Here is a 19,721-nt window from a genome sequence, read left to right on the forward strand (position 1 = left end):
GTGTGCTAACCCAGAAATAAGATGATAAATCTCAGGAAAAAAATCCCAGGAGGAGTTCAGGGTCATTAGGGGCAAAGGGGTGTCTCCATTTCAAGTGCTGGTACAATAGCTGGTCTGTGATAGATTGAAAAACCCATACATATTTTAGAGTATGCAGCTGTATAGCATGACAGAAATCACTGGGATGAGGACTGGTGTTTCTCCCTTAATGCAGTGGGGAATCCTGAGCCAATGTCTCCAGTGCTGGCTTCATAAGTTACCTGGGAAATCTGCTGGGGCGCCCCACTCTCCTCAGGGCATGAGCCTTTTGTGGAGTCCTAAACCAAAATACACAAACCTACATCTCCTGCCTCTCACCAGACAGTTTTAGTAACCAACTTCCCAGTCTTCAGTTTGATTAAAAAAAAAAAAAAAGAAAATGAATAGCCACTGATGTTCCCGATGCCTACACTCAAGCTCTCCACCACTGAAGTCCTATTGAGCTCTGCTGGTCTTGATATGTGACATCCGTGACCAGGCCATAGTTCCTTATGCAAAATAATCAATGCAGTCTCTTTCCAAATCACATCTGACAATAATGTGATTCATCATCCCATGTGTCACTTATATCATCTTTATTGTTTTGCTGTTTCCTGCCATGTTTTTTCTCTCTATCCACTCCCTATAGAGATCCAGGCTTCCTTACAAGTGCCCTTCTGCCCACCTTCCCCTGGTCACAGCAGCACTATGTCACCTACTCAGCTATCTGCACGTAGCCATCAGCATGTTACAGTGGTTGTAGTTGGCACAGCTTTTGCATCTGGAATATAAATCTGCTGCACAACGTAGAAAGGTCTCTTAGTATCCCCAGATGACTCTTCCAATTACCTGTCTTTTCCTCATCCTCCCTGGGAGATAAATTAGCTAAAAACACTGTGATTTACTACCTCTAGTTCTTCCACTGTAAATCCCCTTAATCTAAGGCTGTGTGAGACCAGAACAGTCCCTGGAGATTATTGCTCCCCTCCAGGCTATTTTGAGGCTTCCGACTGTTTAAACTGGTGAAGTTAAAACAATAGGGTTGAAACACTTAAATGATGTTTTTCTCAGAAGTCTCCCAAGTCTTAACTGATCTCTTTGTTACTATAGGGCATGAAACATCACTGTCACTATCAAAAACCTCTTGCTCATTATCTGGGTTTCACCCCAAAAACTATCCTCAAAGGTTGCCTTTGATTATCACTCACAGCTTCTTCCCCAGACAGTAGTCTGTAGAATATGTATATATGTGGTTATATACATGAGCATATACATTCACCCTTGCAATGAGATGATACAGATGGAGGAAATGAAGATGAACCTGTGTACACTGTCTGAAAATAAATGCACAGCATCAAAAATATACTTTTTCTTTTTTCCTACCTAGTTTGAGCAGTTTGAAAGCACTATTGGGTTTAAGTTGCCAAATCATCGTGCTGCAAAGCGCTTATGGAAAGTGTGTGTTGAGCACCATACATTTTTCAGGTATGTGGATTTTTTTCCTAAAGGCGTGATATAAAATGCAACAGAAAACATCAATTCTGTCAGCAGAGACAAAACCCTTCAAATCAAATTGTCTTTTTGATCACGAGGTATCTCTGAGCAGACAAGGGAAGGTTATTGCTTCTTCAAAATGTGAAATATTTCACCCAAATTATTCATACTATTTCAGACAGATACTGAATGTTTAAAATCACCATATGGTCCAAATTAATCATTTTGCTTTATCTGTGCCATGATATTATCAGCCGCTATAATTAAAGAGGCGAAAGACTCTGCTGCACATAAGCTTGTATAGGGAGAACAACTTATATGGAAAGTTACTGGTGGATGTAGGTAAGAGTTAAAAAAAAAAAAAAGGAGATTTTTATTTAATTACATATAAAAATACAGACAGTAGTCAGTGGTGGGGTTTTTGGTCACCCAGAATACCCAATTCATAGCTGTAATTTTTGTATTACTGAGGGATTTTGCAGCTATATTTTTGACATCTAAGAAGACCTGAGAGAAGTTTGGGATAGTAGAATAAATGGTGTAATTAGTTTGTGCTGAGATAGTCAGCGAGCAGATACTTAGCAATGGGAACCCAAAAGGGTGAGATTTTCAATGGTGTGAAAGGCCATCCATCACTTAAAAAACCCTCCCAAGATGTTTGGGAGGACTGAAGAATTGCTCTCCTTTCTTAAAACTATTGGTTCAAGCTGTCTGTACGCTCATATGAAATGTAGTCTTAGTAGCTAAAGATCTAAAAAGAAACTGAGTGTACATTTTGGGGTGTTTTCTGATTTTTGATGGAAAATCAATATCTAAAGCATAAACTCCATAGCAGGAGAATGAGTTCTTCAGCAAATTCTCATAGCCAAAATACAAATGGTGGGAAGGCTCTAACCTGAAAAATGACTGTGAATGAAAACTGCCCTGCATTCACTGGAAATCTGTTCTGGCCCTGTCCTCAGCAGAGCAGCACCACGTTAAATTAGAAGTATAAGAGATCTGTCTGTATCTCAGTCCAGACCAGAGTCCCTGTTACAAGGGAACATCTTTTTAGTTTTGGTGGTTAGAAAATAATAAATCTGATTTTCAAGCAGGAAGGGACTGAGTGATTTACCTGGTTGATCCTGCCAGTAGCATATGCTTGTCTCAAAGCATAAGCCACGCATGTCTAAGTACACACGGGCGGTACAGTGAAAGCGTGAATGGCTCATTAAATCAGCTATGGTTCCTTTGGTCACTCCTCTCCTGCTCCTTGGGTAATTGTGGTAATTCTAGAGCTAATACATGCCAACGAGCACCGACCTCCAGGGTCATGTGCATTTATCAGATCAAAACCCACCCAGGCCCGCCTAGCATAGGGACATGGTTCAGTGCCAGAGTTAGGTTAAGGGTTGGACTCAATGATCTTGAGTCTCTTCCAACCAAAATTATTGTATGATTCTATTGCCTGTTACAAAGAACTCAGGTCTTCAAATTTATTAGCTAAGTGGTTTTGTCATGCTGCATGAGAGGCATCCTTTGATTCCCATTTAGCTGCAGACCCATGAGGCACAGGTTATGGTGGAGAGTGATACCCAACAGTTGTCTTCTCTCCTCTGCAGTAATTAGGGGCTGATTTTTGTTGGAGGGGGTGTAACGAGTGCACTGTTTGGTGTGTTTTAGGCTCCTCCTGCCAGAAGCACCTCCAAAGAAGTTCCTCACGCTGGGCTCCAAGTTTCGCTACAGCGGCCGGACGCAGGCGCAGACAAGAAGAGCAAGCGCCCTCATAGACCGTCCCGCACCTTACTTCGAGCGGTCTTCTAGTAAACGTTATACTATGTCTCGCAGCTTAGATGGGGGTAAGGTCCTCTCAATTGACTTTGTCAAAAGTTATCATCATGGTGGTTGCTGCTTTAGATCAGGTATAAACCTCTTGCCTTCTCCTTGAGCATCCGCTGAGTGGGGGCTGCAAGTACCTGCCCATTCACTGCAGGGCTAGGGGACAATGCAGAGAAATATTGTGCTAAATGTCCTGCTGTGGTCCTTACAAATGGTTTGCCTGGAGGAGGACCTTGGGAGCTCACTCTTCATGGAACCTGTCTCCTTGGCCTCACACCTGCAAAGCACTTCCCTGCTTTGGGGAAGGACAGGGTGCCTGGACCTGCTTCCCCCAGTGACTCAGGCTTCAATGCTTTTTCAGGATTTGCATGAGTAACTGTTTGGGTTTTGGTTTAACTTGGCTTTTTCTCCTGTGTACATTTTTCATTCAAGTATATGTTACAATTTGTAAATGAATTATTTCCCTTGATTGAGTAATAACACTTGCTTCCAATTACCTTGCGTCCTAGTCAGATGAGTGCTAACAGGCTTTTTCCATACATGACTTCTGAAGGTTTGAGATAGAGAGTAACATACGCAGGTTTATAGTAAGTCCTCCCTCCTCTACTCTCTCTCTTTGTTTCACAGAGGTCATGGTTCTGCTGTTCCCTTAAGTGAAACCAGCCTCTGATTCAGTGTCTCAGCTGCTTTGTCAGCTGTTACTGTTGTCAGCTATTGAGTAAAAGGAGGTTGTAGCTTATTTTTGTGGAAAAAAACAGACTGAGATTAAATTCAGAATTGCTGCAGTTTGTTTTTTTTTTAAAAAAGGTTAATTCTCCTGCAGAGTATCACAAATAAATTGCACTGAGTATAGCTGATGGTGGGGAGGGAGAGAAGCTTTGATTTAAAAGTACTAGTGACAAGCCTTCTTTTCTTCCCCTAAAGGTGCTGCTTGTCATTAATTATTTTGGAATCTTCTAATTCTGATGTGCTTCTTGCTCGTTACCAAGCAACTGGTGACCTGATTGCTGTGCATGTGTCTCAAAGCAGAAATTATCCTTCTGCGTTGTTTGTAACATCTAAACAAGATGTCTCCCTCTGCTCCCTTCGCTTTCTCCCGCCTCCTAAGCTCATTCCCAAGAGCCAAGATCTCTGAAACGCTTTTCCCCAGTATTTGCTAGACTCCGCAAGGGTTTTATGATGTTAATTTGTGTAAGTGCAAATGGGGAAAAGAGTTTTTCTAATCAATGCTTACAATGTCATCACTAATGTTGTTACTATAATGCAAACATGGCTGTAACATTCTGCATTGTGATTACACTGTGCTCCTGGCCCTGTCATTTGTTACAGACCCAAATAACTTTATAAATTTGAATAGTCCTATTGACTTAGAAATTAGTTATACAACAGTGAAGAGCAGGGTATGGGTAAACATGAATGTTTTGATTACATTCTATCTGCAAGTTTGCTATTTTTTTCAAGTTCATTTATACATATTTAAGTTTTCTGAATTATCAAATGTTTGCATCCTAAAATATTCTGGCTTCATCCACTGAATTGAATGCCATCACTTCCCAGAATTTTTTAGGATAATGAGCTCACTTAACTGGCAGACTTCCATGCTCAATAATACAAAGATTGCATTTCTTTATTCTCAGATATTATGCCTGTGTTACATCAATATTGTCATTTCCTGCAATGCAGCATGTTACTTACCATGCATTTGATCTGCATTGTTATATTCTGACAGATTTAAAAAAAAAATCTCTTCCACCCCCATGGCTGATGTCATAGCTGGTTTTCCTTATGTTTCCTGCCTGATAACTGCGGCAACATGTTGATTTTTTTCTGATGTTTTACTACAGTAGCACTTTAAATGGCTTGCTAACATTTAACGACTGTGTAATGCACACATTAGCTACAGTAATGTGTGTATACACATCCGTAATATATGTTTATGCATATAAAAGCTACAAGCTTTATTTCAAGTAAACAGTTTATTTAAATGTATGCACACGCTTCTGGTTTTTTGAAACATGACATAGTTGTGTTTTCAGCAATATCTTGAATGTTTTACTAACCCAGCTCTTTAATTTGATGCAGCTTCTCAGCAAAAGCTATTTCAGACTTTCCCTCTTTAAATATTTGCTTTTAGCATCAGTGAATGAAAACCATGAAATGTACATGAAGGATTCTGTGTCTGCTGCAGAGGTTGGTACTGGCCAGTACGCCACAACAAAGGGCATCTCTCAGACCAACTTGATAACCACTGTGACTCCAGAGAAAAAGGCAGAAGAAGAGAAAGATGACGAAGAGGGCAAAAAGAAAAGAGCAGAGGAAGTCACCCCCGTCTCGGCAATACGCCATGACACCAAGGTAGAGTTTTGAGGTTTTTATATTAAACTGACCTACCTGGAGAGTGCTCGGAGAAACACAGAACTGTTAGGGAGGGAGAATATTCCTAGTTCAGCGAAAGGAAATTGGGACATACACGTTTGTATGTACGTGTATATATGTGTCTCGAATCAATATTTTTATAGTTCTTTCTCCTTTTCTGTGATGTTGTGAAAGTCAATTCCTGCCTCAAACTGTTTTCTGAAAAGTGAATCTGTTTGACAGTCAGCACAGTGATTTTTACATCATGTTCAAGAGCTCTTTAGGAAATACCCAAAAGTAGCCCCGCAGTGCACGTTTTGCTCCTTTGGTCTTCAGCCGTATTTTAACTTCAGTATGGGCATCATTTTTTTGACAAGGCAACAAAATAATTCGATGTTCCTGTGCTTTAAATGATTGTATTTTTCTTATTTGCTTCCCATAATGCTCTGGTTCCTTGCATATATTTCAATGAGCATTTTTTTCTCTATTAACTTTTGGATATTAATATACTATTATAGCTTTTTTTTTTCCTTTCCCCTGGCTTACAAAAGTGGTTTTTTCCCTTATTTGAAACTTTGCACTGGAGAAAACTGTTATTTCTTGATGATTCTCTGCTCAGTTGTTAAATTTGATTCATCTGTTCACCATCTCCGATCCCACTGCTGCATACATGTACAGACATGGCTATGCATTATATCCACTGAGTTATTAAGAAGGGGTAAGTCGAACAGAGAGACAGAGAAGAGACTGAATTTTAGAGACTGCCAGTGAAGAGAAATAAGGTAGAATCAGAAAGGACTGGGTGTAAAATGTCCTCCATTTCTTTTACATTGAGGAGAAGAAAACAGAATATGAAATATTGAATCTACAGTATCATTCAAGAAGTGTACTATGGAATGCACTTGCTAAACAAGTGAGATTTACCCTCTTCATTTCTGAGGAAAAACTTTAATGTATACCTTTACACCCACCAAACTCTCAGGCATGCAAATGTTAGAACCTGAACTTCTACTCTTGTCATATAAGGCCACAGTGAGCTACATAGCTAAAGGATAAGTCCTCAAAAAGAGTTGCAATTAAGGTACCAAAAATCAAAACCAAATTGAATTACTGAAAATTGCAGGTGAGAAAATATTTTCTTTTCAAAGTGTGTACTGTAATTGTAGCATTAAAAATAGTCTCTGTAAAAACTAGAGTCTTCTTGAAACTCCATTAGTTTCTGAATGGAGAAACATGGACGAAAATCAAATACGAAGAAAATAACCAATAGAAACTAATTTTGTTCCAAGTGTTTGTTAATTTAGGTCAATGGAGAGATCAGCTGCATTTCGAAGATCATCTGTTCCTTATATAGGCCTAGAAATACTCAAAGATATTTTGGGGACGATATGTTGATGGTACTTATACATGAACGAATGAATGATTTTTATCTGCCCCTGCTTGCCAAGAGGCGGGTTCTGTTTAAACTACCCACTAGTAGACCTTGGGTTCTATAAGCTTATAGGAGATATCAGTCCTCCTTCCACTATACCTGCTAACACTTTCATCATTTATTATAAAGAGAATAGGGTCTCAAGAATGACAGGACAAGTTTGAAATCAAATTCATTTTTAAGGGTTTATAAATTTTATAGGTAGGTTTTCAAGGTTTTCACTAAGACGTTTTATTTTGTTTTATCCTTATGTTGAAGTACCAGAAGTTATTCTAAATATTAGCACTGCAAAGATGTCAATAAGTGAATAGTCTGTAATAGCAAAGAATAAATTTACTTTGGCATCTTTGCCTTTACAATATAAAGAAAAGTCCTGTGTATTTAGCTCACATAAAATTTTGTGAGTCCATCAGCATTACGTTTTGACTTGAGCTTACTACATTAAGCCCATAAAGTGACATTTATAAGCAGTTTGAAGTTAGGCCTGGTTTTGGTTGTTTAATTTGGGAATACAGATTGCCTGTACTGATTGGGTTTTTTAACTGTTCTGGTTAAAGAAGAAAGAGAAGAAAAATATTAAGGAGAGGGGAAGGAGCAGTTCCTTGTAAATATTTGGCTTAAATCCCATTCCTACTGTTAATATACCTCAGAGGTGTCGAACACATTTTCATCGGGGGCCACATCAGCCTCGCCGTTACTCTAGTAATGTAACTACTCCTACATTTATACAGTCCTAAAATGACCTTCGGCCCTTTGAAGGCAACAGCAAGGCTGATGTGGCCCCCGGTGAAAATGTGTTCGACACCCTTGGTATACCTGGTAAAGATTAGGCTTAGGATCTAACATTGGTGCAACAGATGCCTAAATCCTGCTTGTTGGCTCAGATTTGGCACAAGCCTGTACAGGCAAATGCTGTTTTGGCTTTGAAGCCATTCTGCACTGGGGATCTGGGAGAGGCAATGGGCATGAAATGCTTTTTATAGCTCCCCAGGGAAATGCGTGGTGGATGGAGCACTTAGGGTTTGGTCACAGAGCCAACGTGCCTCTTCAGCTAAGTGCACCTAATTGACTTCAGCCAAAACATAAGTCCCTTGGCATCCTGGCGGGTCTGTTGTACTGGAGTATTTTAGTGGCAATGGCTGTTGTTGTCCTTCTAAAGAGCAGTCATGGCTGCCTACAGGGAGCAGGTTTGATGATGGACAGCTAGTGGTGAGCACCCCTCTTGCTGAATCACCTCCCTGCACCTACCAATTTTGTATCCTTGAATGACCTTAAAGACTGGCTGAACGCCCTACAAGCAGTGTATCGAAGCAAATCCTGCTTATTGTTAGCTAATATTCTTTGCATTGCTGTAAGAGGTTTAGCAAAAGTGTTGAGTACATTTTTGCCTCTTCGCTACAGGTAAAGAGTCACTTTTTGACTATGGGGAGATGTGGCTCTGTGGGGCACAGACTTCTGCCTGGTCAGCACCCCTTCAGACCCCCAGTGGGAGAGCAGTGGGTCTGCCTATCCAAAACCGTCAGCTCCCTTCTTTCAATGTGCTGCCAAAGTGGTGAGGTGCAGGGTGCATGGCCAGGAGGGGGTCACCCTAACCCTGACCCTAACCCTGGCACTGCCTGCCCCACCTCCCAGGGGGCAGAGGTGCAGGCAGGGCTGTGCAGAGACCAGCCTGGGCAGTGATGGGAGCCGTGCTGAGGAGCCAACTGCTAGAGTAGGTATCAAGCTAGTACAATTTTTTCCATTGGTAACAGCCGACATATAGATTTATGTCCCCTCAAACCAGAATGTGTTTTTTCTAGGTTTAGGACCTGGCATTTTTTTTTATATTGTAATGGAGGAATTTAGGCACACAGAGTTTTAAAATCTTTAGGGTTTTAATCATTGCTGCTGAGGTTGTCCGAGGCACAGATGGGAAGCATCTGACCTCCCAGATCTGCTCCTGACTGCGGGAGTGCTGTCACAAGCAGTGTTGGTATTAGAAATACATTCCCTCATTTCTTTGTTGCTCTCCGTGTACTTCATGTTTGAAAGCTCCTTATGATCTGAAGCCAGTCTTACAGTAGGTGGAAACTGGCAGCACCTGAAACTGCACATACAGCCATGAAGGCTCTCATGTAAATCCTGTGCTGCAGATGACTAGACAAATGCTAAACCAAGAAGTTGCCTTTTCTAAGCTGTAACCCTGATTAACTAATACTTGCAATGTGTGGCATGGGAACATGCACCATTTAACTCAGTGGAAAACTGTGGTGTTAAAGTACTGTTTATAGTTATATATATATATTATTTATCATCACGGAAGAAAATTAACTAATTACAGTTTTCTTTTTGTCCTTTTGCTTTTGCGCCTTGTTTGCTGCTCTTTTCTCTGTCACCAGCCATCTTTGCTTGGCACTGACTCCTGCCACCCCTCGCCTTCCTCCTCGCAGCCTGGCCCCCGTGCATCTTCAGCAAAGCTTCGCAGGAGATGCAAGGAGAGCGCTCGAACAAAGTCCTTAGGTTGTGAGGCGCCCAAAGAGAGCGCTCCAAAGCATGGCGAGCTGGAGCCGGACTCTGACAGAAAGGGCCGAGTTTGCTCCGCTGAGCAAGGCATGCCTTTCGGCTATAAGCAAAAAGCCGGCAAAGGCGGAACGTTGTTTTCCTTCTCCTTGCAACTTCCAGAGTCATTTCCTTCCCTCCTGGATGACGACGGCTACCTGTCGCTCCCTAACCTCTCCGAAACCAACCTCCTGCCTGCCAGCGTGCAGCACTACCTCCCCATCCGCTCCCCCTCCCTGGTACCCTGCTTCCTCTTCATTTTTTTCTTTCTGCTCTCTGCCTCTTTCTCAGTGCCATACGCCCTCACTCTCTCCTTTCCTCTGGCTATGTGCCTCTGCTACCTGGAGCCCAAGGCGGCCTCCTTGAGTGCCTCACTTGCCAATGACCTGAGTGACAGTTCAGAGGAAGAGGTGTGTACCTCGGCATCGAACACACTCTTTTTCGTGTTCAGTGCTTCAGTCCTAACCAGTGTTAGATTGCTGCAATAGTGGTCCTACTTTCAGAGCCTCATTTCTGTCTGTGCTGATATGTTAGAAGGGGCGGTTTGGGGTTTTTTGGCTTGGGTTTCGGTTTTTTGTTGGGTTTTTTTGGTTTGTTTTGGTTTTGTTTTTTATTGGTTTTTTTTCTTTTTACTTTTTTTTTTCTTGTGTTGGGAGTGCAGCTTGAGGCACAGGGTTAGGCACAACACTGTGTGGAAGTGGCTTGATTTGAGCTGTGTTGGTTGATGCAGAGTGACTTGCACTAAACAACTGAGCAACTCTGAAGTATTGTATCTGAACCCACTGAGACCATTTTCTTCCCCCTGTCCATTTATACTAGGGTTAGAATAGTTATCTAAATAGTGGAAATAAAGTACAATTTCCTGCATAATTATATATGCCTGCATATATATGTGTGTGTATATACATTATATTTATATAAATAGCTAGCTGATAATAATAGGCACCCTCACAAACTTCAGGATGTTTGAAATTCAGATAGACTTAGCTTTTTGCAAGGGGCTATCAGCTGTACCCTGAGCCTAGAAGAGACTTTATGGTCCGGTGAAACCTGGATCTGGATTTTTGGCCTTAATCTCATCTCTGCTGCAGACTAAATTGTTTTCCCAAGCTTAAATCCAATGTATCAGTGAGAGGTCAGATTGGGACAGCTGTTCTGCAGCTGTTGGGGGAACACGCCACGTGGGCCACCTTGCAGTGTGCGGTGTTATATTAGCACTGCCGAAACTGATGTCTCAAGCCATCAGGGTTATCACAGGCAGATAAAACAACTGCAGGAGGAGTCCACAGTGGTTCTTGGAACTGTGGAGATGATAATATATCCAGAAGAAGGAAAGGAATCTGCTTGTTTAAGTAACAGAGTAACTGGCATCTCATCTTCTTCTGGTGCTTAGTTATTCTTTGGTGACAGAATGAAGTAATGAGTTCGGTTTTTCCTCATTTTTACTTTTTCCCCTTCATCTTCAAATGCAAAACTATGGTTTTGCTTTGTATAAATCCAAACAAACAAACAAACAAAAAACAACCAAACAAACAAACCAACAAAAAAAATCCACAAAAAAACCCAAAACAAAACAAACAAAAAAAACCAACCGAACAAACAAAAAACCCCACCATAACAGATCAGATAATCACAGACCAGTTGGCAGTTTGTAAAAAGACATTTTGGCCACTTGTGGATGCCATTTCAGGAGTTGTCTTCAATAAACCAGCTTGTGCATCTAAACATTTGTGTAATATGCCGCTGTTGATTTTGTAAGACTTGGTGCAGGATTTCATTTCCTTTATATGGAAAGCCAAAAGTCACATCAATTTATCTTGTAAAAACATTGTCTTTAGATGCTTTTGGCTCTGTGATGCCTAACAACTAAATAATAATGTGCAATTTCTGATAAAAGGCATCCAAAATGTTGCTGTCTCATTTTGTGTCCTCATTTTGAGATAGCATTTAGATCTCAATTTGCATTAGCTCTGCACTTGGATTAATCTAATAGCAATAACAGCATCAATGCAGTGCCAGCTCCAGAGGCAATAATGAGGCTGTGTTTATGTAATACATTGGTCTGTTCCTCTTCCAGAAATGAGCACTTCTTTTCATTAGTAAAGGTAGGAATTATTGAGCATAAAAACATATAAAATAGGCTTTTTAGTGTTGCTCTTTTATGAAGGTGATTATTCTGGCAGTGCTTCCTGGCAGACAACACAGACTTGTGCCTAATCCAGGGGGTATTTCTTGTTCAAAATACTGCATGAAAGTGAGTATGTTTTAAACTTGGGCATGTCTGCATTACGTTGGCAAAACAAATCACAGCAATTATGATGGCAAGTTAGAGGAGGAGCAGCGGCAGCATCTCAGGAGAGAGCTGCCTTCCCTTCCCGCTCCGTCCCTTGCCCGGCAGCTGCCTGACATCCAGCGCAGCCCATCCTGGGGTTGAGCCCAACCTTCCTCACTCTCCTCCCAAGAGGAAACCTGCCTTGCTGAGTCTCAATTCGCCACTCGCTGCTCTGCAATAAGCCCAGATCTTTCTTGCAAGTAACTCAGCAATGCTGACTTGGACTCCATGGCTGTTGATTGGCCTATTAGCAGACACGTATGTTGCAATAAAGCGAATTTTACGCCTTATTTAGGATTTCGCTGATGTTATGGTGGAAGAAATACCAACCTTGTTTTTCCCCCAGTCAGAAAAGATTGCACACAGTGATGCAGAAGGCTGCAGCCAGTATCCTGATCCAATCTCATACCTTGCTAAGCTCCCTTCTCCCTTGATCAGTCCGTCTGGAGGCCGTCTGTGCAGTCAGAGGCAGAATGTCTTCCTTAGATTTCATTAGCTTCTGTGTTCATACCTTAGCAGCTAATATTTCTATTGATTTCTTTTTTCCCCAATGTTCCTAACTTCAAGTTCTTAAATGAATCTTATGTGCCAGACTCATGTGTTACAGTGCCTTGACACAAATATTTTAATTCCTTTTAAATGCCTATATTCATTATCTCCTTTTTTTTTTAAATAGGAGTGACAGTGCATAGATTTTTTAAATATTGCCATACCTCTACAATTGCCTACAATATTATGAAGATGTGAGATTCTTCCTTAGTAAAGAAACAATTTTCTAACACTTTAGTGAAAGTTGACCAGCTAAATAGACGATTTTGACATTACAGTTTCATTTTAAAATAAAAGCAGTTTGTTTAGCCAGTGGTTATCACTTGAAAAATTGCATATAACTTGCATTCATGCACTTACCAAATAGTCCAAAATACCTACTTATTTCCTGCCTGTCATACAAGCAATACAAATTATTCAAAGCAAGGAATGATAGAGAACAAAGCAATGAAAAAAAGATCCAAAAAGCAGTTTTATGTAACATTGCAGTCATCAGAAAATGAACAAAGATAGCAAATTTTAAGTTAAGACTGATATTAATACTTCATCCACCAGTAGGTTGTTTTTTTCTCTTGTTTCATACTGATGTGATTTGTGGATGAGATGTATTGTCTTAGTTTTAAATTACCTGCCTGGATTACTTTAGATTATATAAGGACCACAGAAAATCTCTAATCTAAACCAGAGCTTTTGCTAGTGTTAAAACAACTTAGATATGCCAATTTGGGGCAATAGGAAGCACTTTCTTTACTTACTAGTTCTCCATAAGCTTCAATAATGTCAAAAATAGTCATATGAGTTCTCTTCTCAGCCTATAGTAAGATACGCTCAACTCTGTTTATTAAATCTAGACACTTGTGTTCTCCACTGAAATGTTCTTCAAAGTGTCGAGCAAAGCAGGGATAGATCAGTCGGTGTAATGCTGTGCTTTGTTTCATTTTTATCACTTGTACCTAGTAAGTGTTTTGGGTGGGGGGAGTTACTTTTATTTTTATCTTGCTTTCATTCATATTCTTAAATGGAATGAGAAGTATTTTTGATTCTTTTAATGGTGATTTTCTTTCTTTTACTATCATCAACAATATCAGCTGTTCTTTATTGGAACCAAGTGGGATCTGAGCCTTACCATTACTCCACAGACAGACAGTAGATGGGCTGGGGGTATGGTTATTTGAATTCCTTGGTAATGCAGACAGCCTCATGGTGTATAAATGTGGAAACAAGAACAACTTCTGTACAAATGAGGGGCTGAAAGTCAGGTGACTGTTAAAGTAGCCTTTTTTTTTAATTATCTTTTCCCCCTCCAGATAAAAAGTCAAATACCACATTAAGCTATATTGACTATAATGAAAATTTGGTCAATAATTTTCTTTTAAAAAAGTATTATGGGAGGAAAAGTTTGTTTAGAAAAATGTTCGCTTTTTTTTTTTCACCAGTTTTTTTTTAAAGCCACCTGGCTTTCTTAAGAAAAAAATCTGCTATTCAAATAACACTTTTCCAGTAATGTTTTGTTTGGCTTATAAATTTGTTCCAGTAAAGCCACATACTGTGTACAGTACGCCTCGAGTCTTCCTCTGAGTCTGTTCTGTTTACTAATATAGCATTTTTATTTTGCTTCTTTGACTTGTGCGTGGTTTGAAAAGCAATGCTAATGCAGTTCGCAGGGATGTTTGAATTTAAACAGCTCCCCGTGTGAGCCGCGTGTACTGATGAGCTGGGTTTATTCTTTATTCCTGCCTTCCTCTGGGGACCCGGTTACTTGTCTCACCAAATAGACTGACAGTGAGCAGACGGATACCGCAGCTGATGGTGAGACCACTGCCACCGAGGTTTGTACAGTCTCCCGCACGCAACTCTGGCAGGGGGAGAGCGCTTTGCCTCGTCTCTTCCCCACCCTGAGCGCCAAACCACGTGTCCTCTGCAGCAGTTTGGGATCACAGAATGTCCTGAGCTGGAAGGGACCCACAAGGATCGAGTCCAACTCCCGTCCCTGCATAGGACAGGCCCTAAATTCACACCATGTGTCTGAGGGCGTTGCCCAGTCTCTTCTCAAATACTGTCAGGCTTGGGGCCATGCCTGCCTCCCTGGGGAGCCTGTTCCAGCACCCCACCACCCTCTGGGTGAAGAACCTTTTCTTAATATCCAACCTGAACCTCCCCTGGCACATCTTCCCACCATCCACAGGGATCCCCCTCCACACCTGTACCTGTGTGTGGATGTGAGTGCCAGAGCTTTGCTGGGGGAGTTGAGTTTTTGGTGCTCCCTGCGGGTTCCTCCTGTGTCTGTGTTGGGTTTGGAAGCTGCAAGGCCCATGTGCTGTGCAGATCACAAGGTGGTGGCACTGTCCCCCACACCAACGCTGCCCACCTGGGATGGTCGTGCTTGCCAAACTGTCCCCCAGGTTGTTCAGTTGGCTTGTTTGCTCTTGTAATCTGCAGCCCTTGAGAGAGAGAGAGGGGAAAAAACAGTAAAAAGCAGTTTTCAAAATTTCTGAATAAAGGTATTTCCAGATTTTAAACATCTAAGATTTTCCTTGAATGTAATTTCACATGTCTTCTTCACATATTGCCACCGGTAGTCCAGGTATTGTTTTCAAAGGAGGCGCTGTTATATTTTCTCTGCACTGAGAAGCCTCATTTGCACAACATAGTATAAAGACCGTGCAGGCAAATTCAACCCTATGTGACTCCACTGAAGTGCATATAATGCTTTCATAATTAATATGGTTGTAGCTGCAAATATGAGCTGAATTTGGCCTGACATCTGCTAGAAGACAGGGTCTTACCACAAACACTACTGTAGGTTTTAAGTAGGATCTCATTAATATTTCAGACTGTTAAAATTATTGTCAAGGAAGAATTCTCTGTATGATTTATCAGGGCAATTCAGTCTCAGCTGTAAATAGGATAGATTTGAGCTGAGTTATAAAGTTGTCAACAGGTAAAGATTTTCCCATGAGTCATTTGACTAATTGGGACTATATGAAAAATTAACAATAAAATATTGGCACAAGCATTAAAAGAATCCAAATGGAGCAATAACATAAAATCTGTTGAGGTGAATCCAGAGTACAAAATGCTTTCAAGTGCCTCTTGCACCGTATGGCTTCAGGCCTTGAGCTATACAGAAAGTAAAACATAATCCTAAACCCATGACATTTAAAATGTTCAGTTTATTAATCAAAAATGCATGTTAATCTCCCTATCCTCCATCCTTATTTTAGGGGAGAATATTTTGTGAACCTTAGTTATCCTTCTGGATACCTGACTTTCAAAATATGTGGTATACTTGCCATCCGAAAATTCAGCCCTCGGAAACTGGGCTGCTTTGGCAGTCCATATTGAATTGCTTTCAAAGATGTGAGGTGAAGTGAATTTGAGCTGAAATGTGGCAATTCCAGAAGATCACCTCTGCAGATAGATCCTGAAAGAATACATACAGTCAAAATATGGAATAAAATTATATAAATACAGAAAACATCTGAGGTTAGGGAAATAACATTCTTAGCAAATAAAATGTGCTGCATTCTGTAGAAAGTGTTGCGGGTTGTTTACCCATGGTGAGTTAATACAAAGCTCAGCCTGTGGCCCAGGAGGTGTTTAAACTCTGGGTTTACAGACTTCCAAAGAATTTACCATTCCCATTCGGTCCTAAATCAGCCATGATCCCAGTGAGAAGGTCCAACTCCTGCTCCCTAAATAGAGATCTATGAATGTGGAGCGCCCCAATGTTACTTGGAAAATGTTTAATATTGTTTCACTCACAATAAACAAGTCTGAAAAGAGGAGGCTTGCTCTGAGTTAGGAGAACATGCAAAGTCAACCAGTGGGTCTAGTCCTTTTCCTTAAGCCCTTAACGTAGAGAAAATGTGATTTTAACCTAGCGTGTTCCTCTCACCAGTTTTTGTAAAGCCTTTGGTCATACGCATGTGTAAGGTGTTGTTTTCCAATCTTTCTCATGCTGGCAGTCGGATCAAGAGGAGGACGGAGATCTAAAGGCACAGGTAACAGAAAAGAAAGGTCCAGGTGTTGCTCAAGTACCAATGTTGGAGGTGTTCACCTCTCTCAGCATGTTATTGTCGGTTCTCTGTGAAGAAATGTGTAGAAACAGCATTTTGTATCCTTTCAATACTGTGTCCCTTACCTTTCCCTTTCTTTTTCACTTCTTTCAGAATAGTCTGATTAAGCGAATACAGGGTGAAAATGTGTATGTCAAACATAGTAATCTTATGTTAGAGGTTGGTATTGGTATATACCAGTGCATGTCTGTACATGTGTGTTAGTTTTAGTGGTAAACTGTGAATCTGCACTATGATGCATGAACTGTGTATTCCCACTTGCTAATAAATTAAATAGATTTTTTTTTCTCAGATTATGATGACTCCTCTAACTTGTACTATAAATATATATATGCGTGCACGTATGTGTGTGTGCGTCCACGCGCATATGTATGTTTGTTCGAAGCCTCTTTATCAGGTGTAAATCATAGCAATACGGTGAAGCTCTTTAAGGGTACATTTAAATTCACTTGTATGAGATATGCTATGCTGTTATCTTTCAAAATGCCACATTTTCACAGAGTGTTGTGTTAGTGCTGTGCTGCCCGGCTCCCTGAGATGTTCCTTCCCTCCTTACTAACAAAGTTGTGTGTTTTGGCTCTAAAATTTGGTCAGCTTAGGATGTATTACAAATTGCTCTATTCTTTTAAAACTGTCCAGGACCTAGACAAAACCCAGGAAGATCTGATGAAACATCAGACCAATATAAGCGAGCTGAAACGCACCTTCTTGGAAACCTCCACAGAAACGGCTGTGTCTAATGAGTGGGAGAAGAGGCTTTCCACATCTCCCGTTCGGCTTGCAGCAAGGCAGGAGGAAGCTCCTATGATTGAACCACTAGTGCCTGAAGAGGTCAGCGAGAGCTGAAAGGCTTCATTACGTATTTGTCTTATTCGATTTTACTTATAATAGCTCTCAGTACGTTTAGAGGCCGTAATTAGAGGCCATTCCCCGCTTGCAGGTGCTCCCTTTTTCTCAGGACTCAGGCTCTAGCAGCAAACATGCAAGGAATAACAGATACCTTTTATGTGTATGTGTATATATACATATATATATACACATATATATATATATATATATATATATATATATATAGTTGGAGTACGAACTTCGCTGTAAGCCACGTGGCAGAATTGGGTCTCTTTGAGGATGCGAAGTGCAGCCTCCCTTACAGGTTCGGTGAGCTTGAGGAAGTCCAGCCATGTGTGAGAGAAACTGTGAAGGTGATGGAAAGAAACTTTAAATAATGGTGACGGGTTGGGAGCGGCAGTGTAATAGGACAGACTGGGGGTACGGTACCAAGCCTGACAAGAAAATACAGAGCAAAGGGGGCAGAACTCTCTCCATCTTTGAAGACGAGAACGAAATAATGATAATAACTAGATCTGCTTGGCCAGTGCCATAGGGGAACCGATGACTGCTGCAGTTTGCTGGATACTGTTTCATTGAAGACCCACTGCAGATTGCTAAGCGTGTGCATTTTAATGCATTGTGCATGCATGAAAAAAATCTTGCTTGCTGTGCAGTCTCGAAGTGTTTACAAGGAACGCGCCAAATAAAAAGCTTCCTTTTATTTAGTTTGTGGGTAGGTAGTGAGATGTAGAGGTAACAATGTAACATTTGTGTTGCCATAAAATACATAGATCTTCAAAAAAAGGAGAGAGTCTTGATTTAAATCCAGTGCAGCAAAAAGAAATATGCTCGTGTGGTCTGTAGGAAGATTAATCTTTTTATTCTATTTTGGATGTATATCTGGTTTGTTTCTCTGCCGGAACAATCTTTATGATCACCACTTGTTTTTAGCATTACAGACCAATAAATGGTCACAAAATTTGCCTCTATCCCCCCAGCACTGATGTAATGTTGTAAGGAACTCAGAAAAAATGGGATGGAAAGTATAATTTGAAAGAATCTTCTGCTTTCTTTCCCACCTTAGAGGTTGGCATAGCTGATCCGCAGCTCTCTGAGGAAAGGAATCCCTGGAAGCAGATAGAACTTCTCAGCTTCTCCTCTTAGGGAAAGGGATGTTGCCAAGAAAAAGGCTCCACGTCCTCTTCTCTCACATTATACCCACCTAACCTGTGGGTGATACAGGCATCAGATATGCATTAGAGATGCCATCAGGTTGGATTAAAATATCTAAAAAGGAGACTCGGTGCCCAAAGTTTACCTTTTGGAGGGAGCACTGAGGAGTCTTAATGTTGTTCCTACTGCCTTCCTTCTTCAGGAATCGTAAGAGATCCTACAACCATGTTTGGTTGTAGTTAAAAGTATGGGTTTACTTTCTTAAAATTGTAATAAAGTGTGTATAATAAGTGTAATAAACTGAATGCAATTAACATTTTAAAGATGTAAGGAACTGTTGAATAGGGAGTGGCTGGCTAGCTGAGCCTGAATCAGAGGAATGCAAGTGAAAGAAACTTATAAACCCCTCACTTTATTACGTGTCTTTATTACTTCAAATATTTAATAACAATTTTAAATTAAAATGCACAAGCAGTAGCAAAACATTACACAGTTATATAGGCTTCACCATGAAGAAACACATCTGAATTTAGCCATTCATTTGGAAAGGAAAAGAGCAAGAGATATCCTTATCTGGTAACTTCTCTTACTAAAAGAAAAGGACTTGCTCAAAAGCAGTGTCCAGACACTATACCTTATGTGCATTTAAGTAAGCTACAGCTGTCCCACCAAATCTCATCCAAATGAAGGTGTTTCTGTGGAAAAATGTGAATGGAATTTAGCTATCAGAGCCTAACTCTGAGGTGTCTTCTGGCAGTAAAGGACCCCTGCTGTAGATAACATCTGACCATCCTTCTTGGTCCCACTAACTGGGATGGTTTAAGTTCACATGTCCGGCTGAGAGAGGAGTTTGTTAGGGAAAAAATGAAGTCATGTATGGGTCAAAATCAGCACCCTGATGTCTACTAAGAACTTCAGAGACAGTCAGGATAGAGAGCATGCAGAACTGGGCTATGTAGTAGCTGCTTCTAGTCAAAGAAGTCACGTTTAACTCAGAATATCCACTTCAAAAAATGTGTTCAGTGCTCTTACCTGTAACTCTTTAGTATAATAAAACAAGAACAGAAAGGGAAAAGTTGCCTTTTCAAAATACATGCTTTGA

The 19,721-nt window shown here is 40.7% G+C and overlaps 1 protein-coding gene across 6 annotated transcripts in view; it reads left to right on the top strand.

The window, feature by feature from the left end:
- Nucleotides 1–19,721, top strand: part of EPB41L3 (erythrocyte membrane protein band 4.1 like 3) — a 102,043-nt gene that overhangs the window by 71,348 nt on the left and 10,974 nt on the right. For 2 of the 6 annotated variants that reach the window (XM_065630151.1, XM_065630154.1), the window contains exons 10-13: nucleotides 1,406–1,503; nucleotides 3,175–3,350; nucleotides 5,465–5,685; nucleotides 17,255–17,446. In XM_065630151.1, coding sequence (XP_065486223.1) covers nucleotides 1,406–1,503; nucleotides 3,175–3,350; nucleotides 5,465–5,685; nucleotides 17,255–17,446 — 687 coding nt within the window. Of the gene's footprint in view, nucleotides 1–1,405; nucleotides 1,504–3,174; nucleotides 3,351–5,464; nucleotides 5,686–9,495; nucleotides 10,066–14,311; nucleotides 14,366–16,504; nucleotides 16,541–16,708; nucleotides 16,775–17,254; nucleotides 17,447–19,721 lie in introns of all 6 variants that reach the window. The other 4 variants (XM_065630153.1, XM_065630156.1, XM_065630150.1 and 1 more) reach the window with 3 other exon arrangements.

The sequence above is a fragment of the Caloenas nicobarica genome, chromosome 2 (genome assembly GCF_036013445.1).
Source record: "Caloenas nicobarica isolate bCalNic1 chromosome 2, bCalNic1.hap1, whole genome shotgun sequence".
NCBI classification, from domain to species: Eukaryota; Metazoa; Chordata; class Aves; order Columbiformes; family Columbidae; genus Caloenas; species Caloenas nicobarica.